General features: G+C 44.1%; 1 protein-coding gene across 3 annotated transcripts in view; it reads right to left on the bottom strand.

Moving 5' to 3' along the window:
• LOC119461435 (RING finger protein 17) overlaps positions 1 to 19,880 on the bottom strand; it is a 110,967-nt gene that overhangs the window by 74,131 nt on the left and 16,956 nt on the right. For all 3 annotated transcript variants that reach the window (XM_049672642.1, XM_049672640.1, XM_049672641.1), the window contains exons 10-14: positions 11,596 to 11,662; positions 11,425 to 11,473; positions 6,195 to 6,321; positions 4,384 to 4,455; positions 1,614 to 1,678 (exon numbers count right to left, since the gene is read on the bottom strand). In XM_049672642.1, coding sequence (XP_049528599.1) covers positions 1,614 to 1,678; positions 4,384 to 4,455; positions 6,195 to 6,321; positions 11,425 to 11,473; positions 11,596 to 11,662 — 380 coding nt within the window. The remainder of the gene's footprint in view (positions 1 to 1,613; positions 1,679 to 4,383; positions 4,456 to 6,194; positions 6,322 to 11,424; positions 11,474 to 11,595; positions 11,663 to 19,880) is intronic.

Below are 19,880 nucleotides of genomic sequence, written 5' to 3'. Positions count from 1 at the left end.
CGAAACGTGATTTTTCTGTTTGTCGGCACTCCCTTGAAGGGGCGGCGGAAGTTGATTTCTACCTTTATTTGCGCTGCTCTTAGCTTGTTTATCACCGTCGCTCATGAGGTATTCTCGCTCTCTGCGGCAACGCGCTTTCGGTTCCGCCGCGTGATCGCAACGGAGGCGCGCGAAACGCGAGTTTTCTCTCTGTCGGCACTGTCTTGCAGTGGCGCTGAATTTGATTTCCAACTTGATTGGAGCTGTCTTAGCGTGTTTATCAGCGCTGCTCACGAGGTATTCTCGCTCTCTGCGGCAACGCGCTTACGCGGTTTCGGTTGCGCCGCGTGATCGCAACGGAGGCGCGCCAAACGTTAGTTTTCTCTCTGTCGGCACTCTCTTGCAGGGGCGGCGGAAGTTGATTTCTATCTTGATTGGCGCTGTCTTAGCTTGTTTATCAGCGCCGCTCACGAGGTATTCTCGCTCTCTGCGGCAACGCGCTTACGCGGTTTCGGTTGCGCCGAATGATGGCAACGGAGGCGCGCGAAACGTGAGTTTTCTCTGTTGGCACTCTCTTGCAGATGCGGCGGAAGCTTTCTACCTTGATTGGCGCTGCTCTTTGATTGGCGCTACCTTGATTGGTGCGATAAGGCGCTGTGCGTAGAACTGTGTTTCAAGGAATACCACACTCTGAAATATTATTGAACATTTGGAGTTCTGAGTGATGCCGACATCAAAATACTGTTTCTAATTTTTTTTTCACTATTTATTCCCGACTTTATACATTTTTACATTCAATATCCGCAATAAAGTAATTTGACCATCTGGGAAAGTTTTTTTCAAAATAATTCAACCTTCAAAGGGTTAATACTCTGCAAATTTCACAGCGTAGTTGTATACCAGGTGGCTGGTGCCACCGGCGAGCGGGGACAAGATATGTACAAGTGAAGAGCAAGCAGCAGAAAAGAGCACACTGAATCTGTGCCACATGATCATGTGATCATGATCTGGTGTGATACAGTGACGATGACAATGCCATTGTTGGCAGGACAGTAAATAGTGCCATCTAGTAGCGTAGTAGCAACTTGTGGAAATTCATGCAAGTGCTGCCTCTGAGAATGCAACGGTGAGCTGGTGCGGCAACGGTAAGCTGGTGCGACTGCAGAGGCCATGCATGTAGGTATGCACGTGATGCTTAAACGCTTGTTCTAAACTATTGCACTCCAAAGTGTGGGAGCGGGTCTTACACAAGGGTGGGCCTTACACGAGTAAATACGGTATGTACAGGCTTTATGCAGCGATATTTTGCTTGATTATGCAGAACCGAGGTGCACTCACTGGCACTACTTGTTGGTCAATATACAGGGCTACCAAGTACATTTTATAAAGAAGTTCGTGCCACTGTTACAACCTTTATGCCAATAAATGAGGTGCTCACATGGTTTAGTTGAACAGTCACCAGAGACCACCACCAGTGCTGCTGTTGTAGCTTTTGAACAAATATTTCGCTACAATGACAATGCTCAATAGTATGTGCACCAGCTAAAACTTCCATGTGTTATATGTAAGCATTCCTCCTTTGCGCCAAAAACAAGAAGTATATAAAAACAATCTCACAGCTAAAAAAATGTTACCTGTGTCATCCTGATCATCCTCCCCATAACCCTCAGGTAGGTCTTTCACAGACACAAGGGATAATCTGCCAAGCAAAAAATAAATTTTTAACCAGGACATTCTAACAATGAAAAGGTCTTGCAAAGTTCCTTTATAGAAAATACACTTTGAGGAAGAAAACTAATATCTGCAACAAAGGTGGCCCGATACCCACCGGCAGCACTGATAGACAAACCTGTTGGGAGGAAGCCCAAATGAATGGTACTGCATTCAGAAATTTAGCATGAAACAAGCAGAAGTTAAGCTAATCAATTTAAAAGTCCTATTCATCAGTAAACAAATATTATGCAGCTGAAATGGCAATAACTGTTTCACAAAATGACTCAATATGTTGCAATGTGATGGCATTTCATGTAATAGTTTTGTTTTTGTTTTTATTTCTGACAAGAAGTGTGTATTTCAATTAGAATATCTTTCCAGATTAGCTGAAAAATTAAAGCCATGCACAAAAGCACAGCATAACCAAAGTTAAGACAAAAAATAATTGCTTACGTCAAATACAAAGCCCACAGCAAGAACATGTGACAGGCTGTTCAGAAATCTTAAAAGTAACTCAATGCAAAGAAGATCGAATCCATTTTAATAAGTAGAACAGGCTGCATTGGCTTCTAAACAAAAAGCACAGTTGAACAAAAGGTGCATTTTACAACTAGTAAAGTCAAATTCTGTAATAACAATGTTGTTACAGAATTGGAATAACTTTCGTTATTACAACAAACGTATACGAAAATACGTTCGTTGTACGTGATATTTGTTATAAGCATATACACCGATACTGACAGAAAAAAATCCAAAACTGGCTGATTAATGCAAAATAAATGGAAGCCTGATGCCTTAGACAGGACAGTAAAGGGCCTCCTGTCAACTTTAATTGTCCATTGGCGACTTGCCAATACGTGGCATGTAGAGGTCTGCGAATATTAAAATTTTCTAATATGAATCGCATATGAATACTTAGCTTCGAATATGGAATAATGATATGCACATGCATTTATTAGCAAGTTGGGTTAATTTGTTACATTGGAGCATTGCAATTACATTGTCAATGTTAAAAAAACTAGACTAGTGAACCGTTATACTAAAAGATTGTGTATTTTGGGTCTTGTTACCTATAACATTTAGTAATTCCCACTAGCTGTCCTTGCTAGCCTGTGTCTTATTATATCGCATCAAATGCCCGTAAACTTGGAGGCATTTGACCCTGTGCCAGTCGTCGCTCATCGCACGTGTTGTCAAGCAATAAGCTAAGACATGGGGGTGGCGCTTCGCAAAAAGAAAAAGTGGGCAAGTTTGCACTTAGTCGTGCAAAGCTTAGGCACAGCGAAAATGTCAATCCTCAAGTCTTACTGGCTGCTACTGCTTGGTGCTAATTTAGTTTAACTTAAATACGCATGTAGGGAAGGTTTCTCGAGCGATCATTTGCGGAGGTACCTTCCTTTTGCGACATTTCGCGTGACTAGCGCTGGACGCGTCGGCGCCTACGAGTGACAGCGTTCCTGGCATGCCATAAATGCAGGAAGGCAGGCAGGAGCCGTGTCTGTGTCGGGCGAAGCGAGCGCGCACCAGCACCGACGGTTACTAGGCAACGCGGGCGGCGTCAGCAGCAGCTTTGCGCATTGTCTCATTGGTGCTGCTACAATTTCTTTCTCTCTCTCACATTTTCTTTTTCCCTTTCCCGAGAATTGCACGCGCCGCAGGCATGCTCTCCTTCCCTCTCCTTAACGTCCCATGTCAAGGAAATGTGCACGGCACGGAGAGGAGGCGAAGCACACACCGCTCCGCGCGATGGTTGCTAGGCAACGCAGTGACGTCATAGCTCGGCGAGGTTTTGCAACAGCAGGCGCCATTTTTTACGGTTAGCCAGAAGAGCTTCGCAGCTAAAAAAAAGTGCATCGTCAGTGTCCGCAAACCTGTGCCCCTCGCTATTGAGAGCCTGGCTTTCCCGCAGAGTTTAGTCGTTTAGTGGCTAAGTGTGCGTTACAGGCGATATTTCGCTAGCAGCACGAAATCGTCAGAAAATTCAGCACAATATCGCCCCAATATTCTTAGATTAGATAGAAACAAATGCTCAGAACCGTGTTTGCTCCCGAACACAGCCAGCAATATATTCGATATGATTCGAATATTTGTAACCAACCGAATATTCGAACCCTTTTCAAATGTCTATTTTTCGAATCAAATACGAATATTAAAAATATAATATTCGATAACATTCAATCTTTTCTAATATTCGCACACCCCTAGCAGTACGTGAACAATGCCAAATTACAAATATGCTCTGCACCACCGTTATTATGCAACTGTGCAATCAATGCGACCACACAAGATCAGCATGTTGGCTTGCAGCCTGCAGGCCAGCCAAGCAACTGGCCATGACGTATACACACATCCAGAGTGTGCCATTTCAAGTTGCTTTTGCTTAGTAGTCGATGTTTTTGCTACCAGAACAGTACATATCTTGAGCAATGATAAACGAAATTTTTACCTCACTGTATTCAATATTGTCTCAAAACTTGCATTTTCTGTTTAGTTGCAGAAGTAGAATACTCTTTGAATTAAAGTATGGCCAACCAAATGTTACTTGTTTCATTATATCTAATAATTTGTAATATCTGCATTCATTATTATGTGGTTTGACTGTATCAGTAACAGTGAAATCTAACCAGCCATAAGAAACGACAGTTAAAGACAACGTGCACAATCAATAAAAGGAGGCACAAGCTGACATACTTTTCTGGAGGCGTGAACTGCACGTCGCCATGTGACTTCAACAATTCCTTCAGTGATGAATCGTACGTCACTCTGGGAAAATTGAAATGAATAAAAAAATACATAAGGCACATGTTCTGAGCTAGCAGGCACTAACATACAGGGTGTTTCACTTAACTTTGGCCAAGCATTAAAAATATGCAAATGCTACGTAGCTGGACAGAACCAAGGTAATGTTTGCCGTCACTTAGAGATACTCAGATTATTTATTGCAATCTGCCTAATTAAGTAATTAGTGTTATTGAACTTCTCAATTATTATAGTAATTATATTAAAAGTGTCAATGAGAAAATTGTACAGCAACATGAAAAACTCCCGATACAGCTTTCTGTTGCTCAATACGTGCTGCATATAAGTTTTTCCGAGTGCGAAAGAAGCCCGTGAATACACGCAACATTGCCGCACGACCGGCCGTTCGAGGCACTTTGCGTGTACTCGTGGGCGTATTTCACGCTCGGAAAAACACTTTTATGTAGCACGTATTGAGCAACAGAAAGCTGTATTTTGAGTTTCTCATGCCGCTCTACAATTTTCTCATTGGCACTTTTTATCTAATTACAATAATAGTGAAGTTGATTAAGACTTATTACCTTATTAGGCGGAATGCAAAAAATAATCTGAGTATCTCCAAGCGACGGCAAACAACATTACCTTGGTTCTGTCCAGCTACGTAGCATTTGTATATTTTTCATGTTTCGCTAAAGTTAAGTGAAACACCCTGTACATCAACTGCTAAGTGAGGTTCCACTGCACAACGAAAATGTGACATTTGAATATAAAGCCTTGGTTTTTTTTTTGCTTTTCTTTTTCATTTTTCAATGGATGCACAGAAGCAAAAAATTTGCACACATCTAGTGGCAAATTTTGTTGTTATTCCGATGCTTTACATGCCAAAACAACAATCCGATTATAAGGCACGCCGTATTGGGACATTCAATTAGTAATTTGCACCACCTGGAGTTCTTTAACCCTTTGACGATAAAAAATGAAAAGCTCGCCAATAAGAGAGATACTTTTTTTTGCATGCAAACGATTTGTATGGTCCTTAAAGCAAGACCATATGAAAAACTCTGTCAGAAAGATGAATTTCACTCGTTAAAAAATTTCGTAACAAGGGTGGGCTCCACTGCCCACAAGTGAGTCTATGATCCCAAAAATGAAAGCGATTCTGATGATCATGTAAAGCAAGTCCATGCGAAAAATTTGTCAAAAAGGTGAAGTTTATAGGAAAAATGTTTTTTTTTTTTACACTAACAAAAGTGAGTCTATGCCTCCAACTTCAATCTTCAACAGCTCCTTTTACCATCTGATGCTATTTACAAGCACAAAATAAACGTGTGCCATCTGGAAGAAGCGTTGAGCAACACGAGCTCACATCGTCTTCAGGCCAGCATTAAAAACAAATAAGCGCTGGGCAAGCTGGTCTTGTCATTTGTCTTTTTTGCAAGAACACGCTTGACAAGCTCAGCTCATCTTCAGTCCTTAAAGGGCTAACGTGCCCTCAAATCTGAGTACACAAATGTTTTTGGCATTTCACCTCCGTTGAAGTGCAGCTGCTGTGGCTAGAAATTGAACCCACAACTGTGGATAGTCAAAGACTATTTTTAAATCTGATCTTTCCTTGCCAACTTACCAGCGGTTTGCCATGAGTTGTCCGTTTTTTTGCCAGATATATTTGTGGATATTTACATGAAGCTTGGATGTGCTCCAGCAAAATGTAATTGTTCCAGGTAACATTAACATACACTGAATGGCAACAGGACAGGACTCACTTGAGGTCAAGCTTGTCATCTTCGAGATCCCCCAGAAGGAAGCAAGAAATATTGCTGAATGACTTCAGCCGCTCCACAAGGTGTGTGGCATTTTGATGTGTATTGGTGGCAACTGCAGAGTTAACTTCTAAAAGAGGCAAAACAAGAAAAAAAAAGAAAAGAACTCAAGTAAAATTGCATCCAGAACAACTAAAGAAATGTATATTTTTCTTACCAGTCACCGGAGAAAATTAATATGCTATAGTTAAACCTCGACATAACAAAACTTCAATATAACAAAGTTCTTGATATAGCAAAGTATTTAACTTTTTATAACTTCTTGTCCATAGAACACCATGTATTTCAAACCTCAATATAATGAAGTGTATTGGTACACAATTTCAAAATAACGAAATTTCACTACCACAGCGAAGGAATACCGAGGCAGTAAATGGAAACTGCCGTGGGTGTAGATGGTCAAATGGCTGAATTACATGTGTCTGCTTGTGAATGCACCTATAAAAACAGGCGACACATGACGGAGATCAGCTGCCGAAGTACCGCACCAAGACCCTCTCACTGTCATGTTCTGTATAAAGTCCAAGTGAAATAACATATGTGGGTGCAAGAAACAGCCCTCGAGGTTTAGCCAAAGGATGGTGGCTTGATTTCGCCATCTTCCCCAGCGAGCTAGACGGGAAGGGGAGGATGACATGCGGTTTTTTGTGGCGCAAACGCCAATGATGGCCAAAGAGCACCAGGAACTGATATGGTGTAGTCGATGGTGCAGTCAGTGACAAATGGTAGATGTAACATGGCTGTATAATGGCCTAAAAATATTCATTAAGTACATAAATGTATACACAGTAAGATTATGATAAGGAAATGTGAGGCGTTCTGCGAACATAAAACATACACTGCAAAAGGATTGGATGATAAAAATGTAATAAATATTCAACTAGAACTAATGCCTCACACGGGCCCTTCTATGCAAGGACAGGGGAGTGAACACAGGCTCCAAATGCTTAAGTCCCAGCAGCAGCCTCCGATAAGAGGCTGTATTGCGGATCGCTTAAGTGTATAACAAGCAGTAAACGAACATCATTTAAAAAAAGCCAAAAATAATTTGCTGTCGAAAAGCAGGCCATTGTCAAGGAACATCGCCGGGTGGAACGGAAATTGTTGACGGTATGGTATAGAAAAGTGCTTTCCAATGACGATAGTCTTTCTTGGGCTACCTAAACGCGAAAAACTTTGTCAGTCGATTCAACCTCCCGGTCAAAATCAAGCATGAGGAGAGGAGGTGCAGAGAAAGAAAGAGAGTGAGAGTAATAAATAAATAAAATAATAAAATATATATAAAAAATAAATAAACCCTCACCCCTGCTTAGGCCACTGAGCCATCCTTTTCATTAAAGTTCATTCTCTCTCTTGGCGCGGCGGGATTCAAACCCGGGTACCCACGGTTCTAAGGCGAGCGTCATAACCACTCGGCTATACATCCACACTTGTAGAACATGCATTTATGGAAACCATATGGTTGCGTAGTACCAACGATTGTAACAGAACTTGCTATGGGCGAGAGAAAGAGAAAATGAACGCGAGAGAGAGAGAGAGAGAGACATTTAAAGAAAGAGAGAGAGAAGGAGAAACACAGATAAGAGAAAGAGACAGAAAGAAATGAAAAATGAAACGCTGCAAATTAAAAAATCGATGTGTTAGAAATGGTGTCGAAGAGACGCTACGCATTAAAAACAAGCCGACTGAATGTGCGGCTCTGTAGCTGGCTTTAAGCCAACAGTAATAAAATGTCCCAACAGATGGCATGAGAGCAGTGTGAACGTCAGAAGTTTGAATTGAATTCAGCAAAACCTCCATTGCATTCATCATGGGAGGAGTGAGAGGGGAGGGGAAGAGCGTGAGGGGTGGGAGGGGGGAGAAGAGAGGGTGTTACGTATCAGGGGCAGCAGAAGACTATAGTCTTTTGACGTCATTTGCAGCAAAGCAGACAGATATGCGGGCAATTTTTTTTTCTGCGAGTTTCTAATTCCCGACATTCGAACAACGCGTGTAGGAAAGTCAATGTCTCGCTACATTTATCACAGATATGCTCATCACCAGTCAACAGGTACGAGTGCTTGCCATACGTGCGGCCTATTCAATGTCAACAGATGATTACCTCAGTTCGTTGTATTTTTGTTATGGGTGGCCAAATTTGCTAACTGAGGTTTAATGATATGCCGCGAAATGTAATCAAGCACACTCTAGGGATGGGGAGGGGGGAGAGTGGAGGACAGGAGGGGCATTCTGTAAGTGTCCACCCGAAAACACCCGTTAACATGACACTACTGTAACAGGTGTTTCTAATTGTGCTAGGTGAAATCACTGCTAGCTTCCATTATTAAAAGAAAAAAAAAAAGGGGGGGGGTATTGTCCATTTCATCTGCTGCTGAAGTTCTGATTAGCTGGGCTAGGGTACAGAGCAGGAGGAGACAGGTGCTTCCAGCCAATCAGAGCTTCAGTAGCAGACGAAATGGATATGTCCGCAAGGTGGACACTTACAGAATACCACTACAGGTGAGCGCTTGTCCTGTTCTAGCCCAGTCGTGGCTGGTTATGGCTGTCAGCCCGGGGTTGAGCGTATACACAGCCAGCGCACTTTATCTTGGAGGTAATCAGCGACGAATGGATAGCCAAGGTGGCCGTGGCCTCATGTGCGCTGTCTTCCAGCATGTTCAGTGCTAGAGGTTGCGTAATCTCAAGTTTCAGAGACGCGTTGAAGCGAGCGGCAGACGAAGCGTTCGCTACCCTCTGCACTCTTCACGATGGTGTCATTCAACTGCAGGTTACACTATCAGCTGCGGCGGCGGAGTGGACCTGAAAGCTTCGCAGGTTTCGCCTTGTACCGCCGGTGTGCAGGTATCGTTGTCAAGGTATGAAATTGTATCTTTTGTTGCCAATTCTCAAATTAAACAAAATTTTTTTTTCTCTCACTGAAATTTATTTTTTACGATTGCCCGATAATTCAGAATTTTTGCGGCCCCTTTCGTGTAAAAAAAATCTATCAGCAACTTTATCTATTACCATAAAAGGTTGAATTTCGATATAACAAAATTTCAATATAATGAAGGAAAATGCCAATTTTCGAGACTGTTATATCAAGGTTTAACTCTATTACGGCTTAAAGTACAATAATGAAGTAACAAGTGGCCCAGTAATGGCACCAATGAAAAATTATTGTTTTTATTTCTTTTAATAATGGAAGCTAGCAGTGATTGCACCTAGCACAATTGGAAACACATGCTACAGTAGTGTCATGTCAATGTGTGAGAAGCTATCCACTACCTTTTCTTGTAAAGCTAAATCATGTTTTAGTGAACTTAGTTAATCAAGCTGCATCACAAGAAACAATCGTTACTTTGGTAGTGAGGCCGAGTTGATTCATCCTGTTTGGGACTGTGGCTGGGAGCCGAACCACAGCTGATGGTCAGCAACTAAATGCCATAGCCGCTGAGCCACCACTCAGTGGGTGAGACTGAGTTAAATTAACTAAGTGCGTATGAATATTTCAAGTTTCAAATACAAATAAAAAATTTCTTTTAGCAAGATTTCATTTTATTGCGGTTTAACTGCACTGCTAAGACTGGTATTCTTTTAAGTTGGTTCGACTGTAGACGTTGCCAAAACACTGAAAATGTGACAGCAGTCTCAGATGCATGACCCAGAACTGAATGCAGCCTGCAATGCCGCTGCTTGTGGCCCACATGGATAGCAATATCAACCAAAAATGCCTTTTACTTAATTTAACGCCAAAATGTGCCACCATCTATGGCAAATGCTTACACCAAGTGGCATATTCACATGCGCACCAGAATGGCGCCAAACAAGCCCCTCCCCCGTGACTCTGCCTGGTTACTACGCAAGTTTGGATGACAATCTGTGACGTTTGCTTTGTTATAGTTGATTTAAATATATAAATTTATTTATTCGTATAATCGGTTAGAGATCAAATGTCTGTAGTTCCTTTAACATATTCAATAGTTCGGTACATATCCCAAAGGGTCATAACAGTCGGTGACAGTTCCCACGCAAGCACTTGATTTGGGTAAGTGCTCAAAGACCACGTTTGTTGGAGCATCCATAGTAAGCACCGCCATTTATGATGCAATGAATTACTAAAGTGATCGAAACAATGCGAAAAAGAACGTTTTTGAGATCCTTGATGTTACACCAGGTCATTTTGTGATGCTGTGCTCAGCAAAATGGACCATAATAGCATAAGATAGATAGACTTTCAGGCCACTGCCAAAAGCAAGAAAAGAATGATTATCAAGGCAAGCGAAAGAAAGTATTAAAAGGCAATCCAAAGGAAATAATTGCGAAGACTACGCACCGAGAGTGTTTTAGGCCAACTTGTTGGAAATTTAAATTTTAAATCCTGTTTTCTCAAGTCATTTTCTGACAAAAGGAACATTTTCTCTGCGACAACTGTACTTTCCAAATAGATTTTTTCATGAATTGTTCCTGAATGCTTGTGACACCTACTGAACTAAATAAAGTGTGTTGTCACCAGAACTTTGGCTTTGAGTCTTTGGTATGTAAACTTTTTTTTACTATACAAGGTCAAAGCTACAATTATTCTCTTGGTTCAGAACAAAGCCTAGTGCATATAAATTTACCAGAAAATTTTGGGGCTACTTTCTTATATAAGCATTTTCAGAAATTTTCCTTCAATAAGAACAAACAAAAATATTAAAAATTTAGATTTTCATATTTTCAAAAATATTCAGTATTTTTTGTACTAAATTTACCATGCTATTAGAAGGAATTCATTACGAACAGTGAAAATTTTCAACTACATTACTTAAAATTAAACAATGGGGTTTTACGTGCCAAAACCACGCTCTGATTATGAGGCACGCTGTCGTGCCTCATAATCAGATTGTAAGCCGGAAATTTGGACCACCTGGGGTTCTTTAACGTGCACCTAAATCTAATTACACGGGTGCTTTCGCATTTCGCCATCGAAATGCGGCCGCTGTGGCCGGGATCAACTACATTGCTTAATAATCGGCACAGTTAAAGGCAGTTGTAAGTAAATATCTAGGTCCACTATCCATCCCCCCTAAAGATTAAAAAGGAAGTTTAAAAAAAAAAAAGAAAAGTGACAATGACACATTTGCAGATGCATGCACCAGTTTTCTAAATAACTACAGATATTACAAATGAAAAATGTGGTAGAGCTGCTTACCTTTCTGCAATGCTTTGAATTCTTGCATTTTTGATGTCAGATCCTTCAGCTGAAAGAAAGGAATGAGCGACTAACATAAAAACATGCTGCTTATTAAAACATTATTTTTTTTAATCGGTATTTGGCGGTCATGTGTACTTGCAATGGCTCAGTATAGCTGGCTTTCCTCACCTGCTCCTGCATTCCATGCAAGCACTGTTCATTAGCTTTCTTCAGCTCCGTTAACAACTGGTTTGAGCTGCACAGAGGGTACAAAGCAATTAAACAAAACCAATAAATGGAGAGAGAAACAACAAAAGTATCAATGCAAATTGAACATTTTACAGTTATTATTAATAAGTTTTAGGTTTTATGCAGCCAAAGTTAGGGAATGCAAACCACTCGGTCTATAATAGAAAGCCGAAAGGTATACAAAAGAATGCCAGCAGGGCTTAGAGCTATGGGCATGAGAGGACTCTTGGATGCACTATTTCTACAACTCACTGTTCTCCCCTAAACATTAAAATGGAAAAGTACCATACTTTCACACTCGTAGCCTGCCCCCTTGTCTTTAAACCTGCCCCTTGAAATGGCAACCCTTGAAAAAGGAAGCACATATGAAGTGTGCCACTCTGCTGATGTGGCAGTAACCTTATCAAGCGACAGACGACCTATACCTTCCAAGTTCTAGGCCTGAGAATTAAGGAGACTTGTGTAGGCGAGAGAAATCAAGTAAAGCCACAAAAAGCTGATGAACAAGACACACCATTTATTTGAACCGAATCACAGTCAACGACTGATATTTCGAATGTTGCCTGATAATTTGCACACCTTTGCAGCACCGCCGCGTACCCTGCGGAGCCAATGTAAGTATAGAACTTTTACAGTGCTGCTGTATGGACACTGCCATATTTGAACACGTGACCGCGCCATCATTGTGTGCCTTCTGGCTTACCCTTTCCAGAGCAGAGGACATGAGTACATGCAGAAGAGTGCTGTTTTGACTTCTTGGTGAATTATTATATGCCATTGATGTAATGCTTTCAACCGAAAGCGCAAAGAGAACGTTAGTGCTGGTGATAACTTACACATGACCTTATTTTTAGCCCGAAGGAGGTGAGCGAATACTCCAAATCAGCGTGTGTGCATTCTTCGATGAAGCGATACTCGGATTTGCTTTCTTTCCTTTATCCTGTGGTCTCAAGAATGGCAGATAGCTCTTACCACCTCAGTACTGTGTAATCCATCATGAGGGTGGTAATGTGTGAGCAGTCTGTCAATAATATTGCTTTAAGTGTCATTAAAAATGTTTCTCCGTCGTTTTCACTGCCTCACAACCATAGGTTCGTCTGAACATGCAAAAGACTGACGGTCCTCGGGGATGCATAAGCAGCAATAACAGTCACGTCTATATATACAGATGAAGGTCTGCTCACTTAGATATATGCTCTTGTTATATTAGCTTATCTGTCACCAAGTTAGCCACTCGGATTAAGAAAAAAGGATATACGTACATAACAGTTTGGGCTCAAAGTGTGCTGTGTTTCTTGCTTCAACACAGCTGCAGTTGGTTAAGGACATTTTTATTTTACATGCTTGTAACAATATTTGCAAAAGACGCCTTTTTTTTTTAAATTCCTGTACTTTCCTCAACATAGAAAAATTAGTTTACAGAGGAGGCAGTCTTAGTTTATCAAAACTGCATGTGCAATCCACTGCGATTACACGCACATACAAGCTCTGACTGGATGTGCTGCAAAGTGAAAGTGTTATCGAGGACTGAAAACCGTGTTCGCCGTGACGTCAGACTGACGTCATCACACATGCCATAGCTGCGGGATAGCGTTTTTAAAAAGGGCTGTCACTGAATAAACGCGCGCAGTGTTCCCATTCATCTTGCACCCCTTCCGCACCAAAGAGCTGTGGGAGGATGCCCTCCGCGGCGGGCCTCCCGAGGTCCACCGGGCCCGTGCTGTCGCCGAGATCGTTCTAGGGACCCCGGACTAGGGGTCCCTCCCACACTCTTACTACCTTTTCTTTTTGTAATAAAATGTTTACTCTCTCTCCGTTTTTGCGTGAGCATTCTTATGCTCCTGGCCGTCTGGCCGAACGCCGTACTGGCCCAGTAGCCCGGCTAATGCTCCCAGTTTCATACTGCGGCACGACTGTTACGGCATCTCTGACCGTTGGTCGCGTCTCCGGACCAAGCCTGTGTGGCCGTGATCTCATCCAGGCACTGAACAACGAAGGGGCTGCAGTTTTGACCGTGTCCAGCATTAAGGAGCAAGGGCAAAACTTGCAAGCGATCCTCTGCGAGTACAAGGACGTGTTTGGACCTGAACAGGGTCTGTTCAAGGTTCCGCCCGCTCATCTATACATGAAGGAGGATGCGGTTCCAAAGTTTTTCAAAGTCAGGCCACTTCCATATACAATGCGAGAAAAGGTTCTTAACGAGCTGGACAGGCTTGTTAATACCGGAGTACTATCCCCAGTGGCTCACTCAGAGTGGGCAACGCTGATGGTTCCTGTAATGAAGAAAGACTGAACAGTCCACTTCAGTGGCGATTACAAGCTAACGGTAAATGCCAGTTGTGTGACAAAGCAGTACCCACTCCCGGTAATCAATGACCTTTTTGCTGCCCTGCATGAGGGTGATGTTTACAGCACATTGGACCTTCGAGACGCCTACAACCAGGTTCCCCTGGATGAGCAGTCAAAGAAGCTGACTGTCATTAACACACATCGGGAATTATTCTGCTTTAATCACCTGCCATTTGGTGTGTCTTCTGCCCCAGCTATCTTTCAGCGAACAATGGACAGCGTGCTGAATGGGTTGCCGGGAGTCCAGGCATACTTGGACGACGTTCTGGTTGCCAAGAAGGGGAATGACAGCGGAAAGAACCTCAAGGCAGTTCTCCAGCGTTTCCGAGAGTACGGCGTCTAGCTAAGGAAGGACAAGTGCACCTTCAGGATGCCTGAGGTTTTGTACCTTGGCCACAAGATCAGTACGGGAGGGCTGCACCCTCTGGAGAAGAACATGGACGCGAATCATGAAGGCGCCAATACCCAAGAACGTGAGTGAACTGCGTTCCTACTTGAGTCTTCTCAAGTTCCTTCCCAATATGGCCAGTCTGCTATCCCCACTCTACGATTTGATAATGAAAGAACGCCACTAGAATTGGGGCTCTCAACACGAAGCATTTCAGAAGTAAAAAAAACCTCACTGCCGCTGCGCTTGGAGTGCGATGCATCACCGAACGGAATTGGAGCGGTACTGTCCCATCGCATTGGCAATGTTGACAAGCCTATAGGTTTTCATTCTCGAAGACTTGCCAAAGCAAAAAGGAATTATTCACAACTCAAACGTGAAGCGTTGGCCCTAGTGTCCAGGGTATCAACGTTTTGGGACTACCTACTGGGAAGAACCTTCACCTTGATCACAGATCACAAGCCGCTTGTGGGTCTATTTCGCGAAGATCATCCCACGCCCATCATAGCGGTCGCAAGAATTCAGCGTTGGTCCTTGCTCCTGGGAGCATACCAGTACAAGATAGAGTACAAACCTGGCTCGGACAACCTGAATGCAGACGCACTCAGTCGGCTTCCTCTAGAAACCACCGAGGACACATCAGAGGAGCTACACGAGTACGTGTACTCGCTGCAGCAGCTGGATGACACGCCCCTTTCTTCGCAAGCAATGAGACAGTTGAACGAGAAAGATCAAATGCTTGGCAATGTCAAGTCCTACGTGCTTCATGGTTGGCCAAAGAAGCGCAAAGCACCCCATCTGCGTTTTCGGTTTTCCAAATTATTGAATAGTGAGGGTTGAATCAATTAGATTTTACTGTACTAAAATTCTCTTTGCAATATGGCTGAAATGGAAGCCTTAAATTGCATTACAACTCCCCAATAACGTTCAATTCAGCTAATACACTAAAGGTGGCTGCACCAACTGTTTCTTTTTTACGTGGTTAGACCGATGGCAGTCTTTGTACACGAGAATCAAAAAGTAAGATTTCTGTGAGATTTCCTCAGCCGTAGAAAAGTGCAAAATGGTCAAAATCAGCATTGTAAGCATAACGGGAGTAGTTCATAGGCATGTGCACACAGCAATTTATTTTCACAAATAGTGCTCCTCAATAAGTGTCAGGGGTATTTTTTGGGAGATTTCAAGTAGTGTCGTACAATCAGGAGGACTGATGAAAAATTCAGGAGTCCTCCAGACAAATCAGGAGAGTTGACAGGTACAGGGGTGGGACTGCCCAAAGTCATTTTGGAGCAATTTTTGGAGCAAGGAAAATTGCGTTTTGGAGCGGTTGGGAGCAGACAAAATTTCATTTTGGAGCAGCTTGGAGCAGACCAATCTGAATTTTGGTGGAATAATGGAATATGGCAGCACACTTCGAAACCACAATGAAACAGGGAATAACCCAACACAAAGCGCGTAGTAGAAGCAGGCTTTGTAGCTATTCGCAACTCAAATGAAATACAGGGGGCGCTGCGAAAACTGGCCGCGTCTGGATACACTGTGCAACATGGCGGGTATACGGAGGTCCCCCCGTCGCCGCAACCGCTGTGTTGGATGTACAGTACACTGTAGTCTGATGATTTTCGTGCGGTGTGATGCCAGTTTGCACTGTTTTGTGGAAGGAAAGCGGGTAGCTTACGCCAACCAAGTCATTTTAGCCGATCTGAGAGAGGCACAGTGGGTAATGAGGCTGAAATGGTCGCACGGTGTGTGCAAACATCTGGCGTGACAGCGGACCCGCACGAGATTCTGATGAAAATCACCGATGTATTCTTGAACCCATTGGTCGTGGAACCGAAGTACTCGTGCACTGTCGGATTGTCGGAAAAGTACAAGCACGTTTTTGCTGCTTTGATTCATTGTGAAGGCGCGGATAGATAGTCCGGCGTTTCAAGCGTGCGAGACAGCGGCCGGAGAAGTTGGATACGTCACGCTGGCCTCGCCAGGATTGCCAAAATCTTACAACCTGCTCAGTTTGGCACGTTTAACATGGCCCACAGCAGCGCACCGACTTGCTCGATCAGCTGTTGCCGCTGTACATGCGGATAAATGCGCAGCCGGCGAGCATGCACTCTCTCATTGTTCGTTCGGCGAAGGCGCAAACTCTGCACGCTCTTTTCAGTCAAGAGAGCAAGCGAACCTAAAATCAAGCTTTGCATTTTCTCGCGAGCATGCACTACGAATCTGTGGCGAACCTTTCCTGCTACTTTTGCGTTCCTGTTATCTATTTTACATTCAAGATTGGCGCATACGTGACTGCTGCTTTGCTTAGCTGTAGTTATTGCAGTAGTTGGCGCATTGTTTCTCTCGTAGAGAACAAAACGATAAATAAGAAACCGAAAGATCTGCTTACTACAATAAAAACACATCTGCACACCATATACAGGTATGGCTAGTCCTGCGTGGCCTGACCATGACTGATTACTCATCCCCGCTTTCTACAAACGTGTCGCTTATGGCTGCTGTGTAAACTAATGAAATAAAACAAATGTTTCTGTGCAAATAATGTTAACTAAGCTACTGCATTATGAATCTAATTAATTTTCCATGGATACTGACGTATCCTGCACTTTAAGTGGCCAAAACTGTGTTCGCCTCTGAACTGCCAATTTCCTTCATACACTGATAAGGAATATAATTGCTTTGATAATTACGCACTTTCAGGTAAGCGCATGCTAATTTGCACTAGTTACACGGGTAGCATGTCCACGTCGCAATGAAGTCGTACCGCTATGCCACCCCATAGTTATTTTGCACGCTGGCACGTACATATTGTGCTTACATAGAACGATTTTTTGACGTTACCCGGGAGTACCTGAAACTCCGATGTACCGATTTTCGCTGATGTACCATACGGGGTAGTTCCACGTTGTGCGCCGCATGTATCCGATATAAAAGCTTTAATCAAGGAAAGCTTGAGTACCGCGGCGACATTCGCATCATAAACTGCATTACCACGCCGGCTACCACATGAAACTGCATGTTGCAGCACGCATACGCTGAACGTTATCACGATGGCAGTAACAACCTCAACGCAAACTTCCTGAAGTTCGCTGTAGCACTTTACTGCAAACGTAGTAGCAGCAACAGGATCGCGTTCTCTTCACACAAATAACAAACCGACCCTCGCCTGAAAAGAAGAAAAAAAAAAGATAACTTTCTCGAGCAAGATGTTGAGAACACAACTATTGCCGTTGTTGCAGCTTATAAGATTCGCAATCCATGTGGCTCTTCGGCGCCACAAAACTGCAAAATGCAGCATAATTCCACGGCCGTGCGGAGTTTCGTAGATGGTGGCTCCATCGTATCGTACTAGAAGCGCACCCGATCGCAGTGCTCCGACGCTCCGCATGAGGTTTCCGGCGCTCGCCGCTAGGTGTCGCATGAATTGCTGGAGTCGCGAATAGCGTACTAGAATATGGAAGAGTGGGTCGAGCGGCGGCACTGCACATGCTTTCCTGTAAAGCCGAAAATATCGGTGGCACTACGGCATAACTATATATTCCCGAGCCGACACTCATGATGATAGTGGAGAATGTTCTCAAATTATGCGGTCCAATCGACGCGCTAACATAATTTCTGGGTCACCATATGTCACTGCAGACCCAGCGAGCCGCAATCAACCCTGGGCTGTTATAACGTCAAACTATTCCAATCTCTCTTTATTGCGATAGCAGTTATATGGACACTCCAGGCACAATTCTGCCGTCGCGTCGCCCGTCGTCGCCGTCATGTTTTGTATAAAGTCCAGGGAAGATAACATCGTCGCCGTGCGCCGTATGTGCAAGTGAAAGCGTGCGAGGGTGAGCCGACGATGGCGGCTCAATCTTGCGCGCTAGGGAGGAGGAAAGCGGAGAGGAAGCGTGCTGTTTTCGGTCGGGCGCAAGGTACCGTGGGGGCAGGAAAGGGAAGGGGGGAGCTGTTCTCCATATGGCCCAGCAGCGCGAGCCCTATCTTGAAAGCGACCTGCGATGGGGACACAGTGCGAGTGCTCATAGCTTCATGCGCGCTGTGTTTTCGCCACTTAGTTTGCGTTGAAGCGAGAGGTAGCACGAAGTTTGGAGGGGGGAGGGGGGCGGCATTGTACTCGGGCAGCAACTGCGGATTGCGCAGCCGCCCGTGGTCGCGCGAAGCCTATCTTGAAAGAATCTGCGTTAGGGGCAGTGTCTAGGTGCACGGACGGCTCATACCTTTTATAGGGACCGAGGTTAGGTGCACTATAACAATGCGTGAGTCGGCGAGCGAAAGAACAAGGAACCATTCAGGCCGATGGCAGGAGCAAAAGAAACTTTTTTTTCCCCCTCTATTTTTCTAACCTTGCAGCATGAGGAACGAGGCACATGCGCATAAATGCGGCCGATGACGATGGCTGCTAGACATTTGTACGTGCTGGGTTCTCGCCGCTCAGTTTGCATTGAAGCAATAGACAGCACGAAGGTCACTTCGCTCGCTGCTGCTGCCATGCTTTCTCACTCCAGCATTTAGACAGTGAGTTTCCGCGGTGATCGAGTGTGTCACAAAAGAGCGCGTAATCCAAGCGCGCGCCGAGTGTCACGCAAGCCAGCGAAAGAACACGCCGGCCCCGCGGCAACTTCAACAGAGGGGGAGAGCACATACGCCTCAAGCAACAACGCTAACAACGGCGCCGAAACGTCTGGAAGAGACTCGACGAAGCGACGTTAACCGGAGAGAGAGAGAGCACACGCGCGCGCCGAGACACCTTCTCACCCGGCGAGTCGACAGACATTACTACCGCGTGAGCATACACCAACAGGATGAGTCATCACCCCCCCCCCCTCGAGAATGCTCCGTCGGCGGCGGCCGAAGGAACAAGAAAAGCCTCGAAGGTTCCCAAGCTTTGGCCATGCTACGAGATCACGACACCGATAAGAATGTTCGAGAACGCCTGTGGAAGCTATATAACCGCCGTGCGAGAATCGTTTAGGGGAATTCAGGAGTTCAGTCCGCACCGGTGAAGTGATGTAACGTGAAGACCGAGCGTCTGCGGAAGAAGGGGATTCCCTGGCAAGCTAGTCGACGAGTTCATCGAGCGTCTGCATTTCCGGAAGAAAATCTTCGAGATTTGCCCGAGTTACGCCGAGATCGTCCGACTTCAAGACCAACACTGGTGAATACGATTGGACACTTAGTGTTCCTTTTTTATTTTGAGCTTTACGTGTTGGACTCTTAGTGCTTGTCGTTAATTATTTTCTTGTGTTTGTTAATGCCCATTTGATTTGTATTGTGTTGTGTCTAGCCTAAGTGTGCAAGTGTGTGTGTAACTGCCTTGTGCGAAGAATATATTTTGTTGTGTTGTGACAACTCTGGGCTCTGACTCGGTCTTTGGACAGCAACCGGCGTTCGCTGGCGCACCAGAGGGCCCAACCTTAATTGTCCTTGCTTTCGTGGGATTATTTTCGGAAGCAGATAAGTCAGCTTTGGAATTTGG

This window comes from Dermacentor silvarum, chromosome 8 (genome assembly GCF_013339745.2).
Source record: "Dermacentor silvarum isolate Dsil-2018 chromosome 8, BIME_Dsil_1.4, whole genome shotgun sequence".
NCBI classification, from domain to species: Eukaryota; Metazoa; Arthropoda; class Arachnida; order Ixodida; family Ixodidae; genus Dermacentor; species Dermacentor silvarum.
Note: the sequence above shows the minus strand (reverse complement) of the source record. Positions and strands in the feature narration are given on the sequence as shown.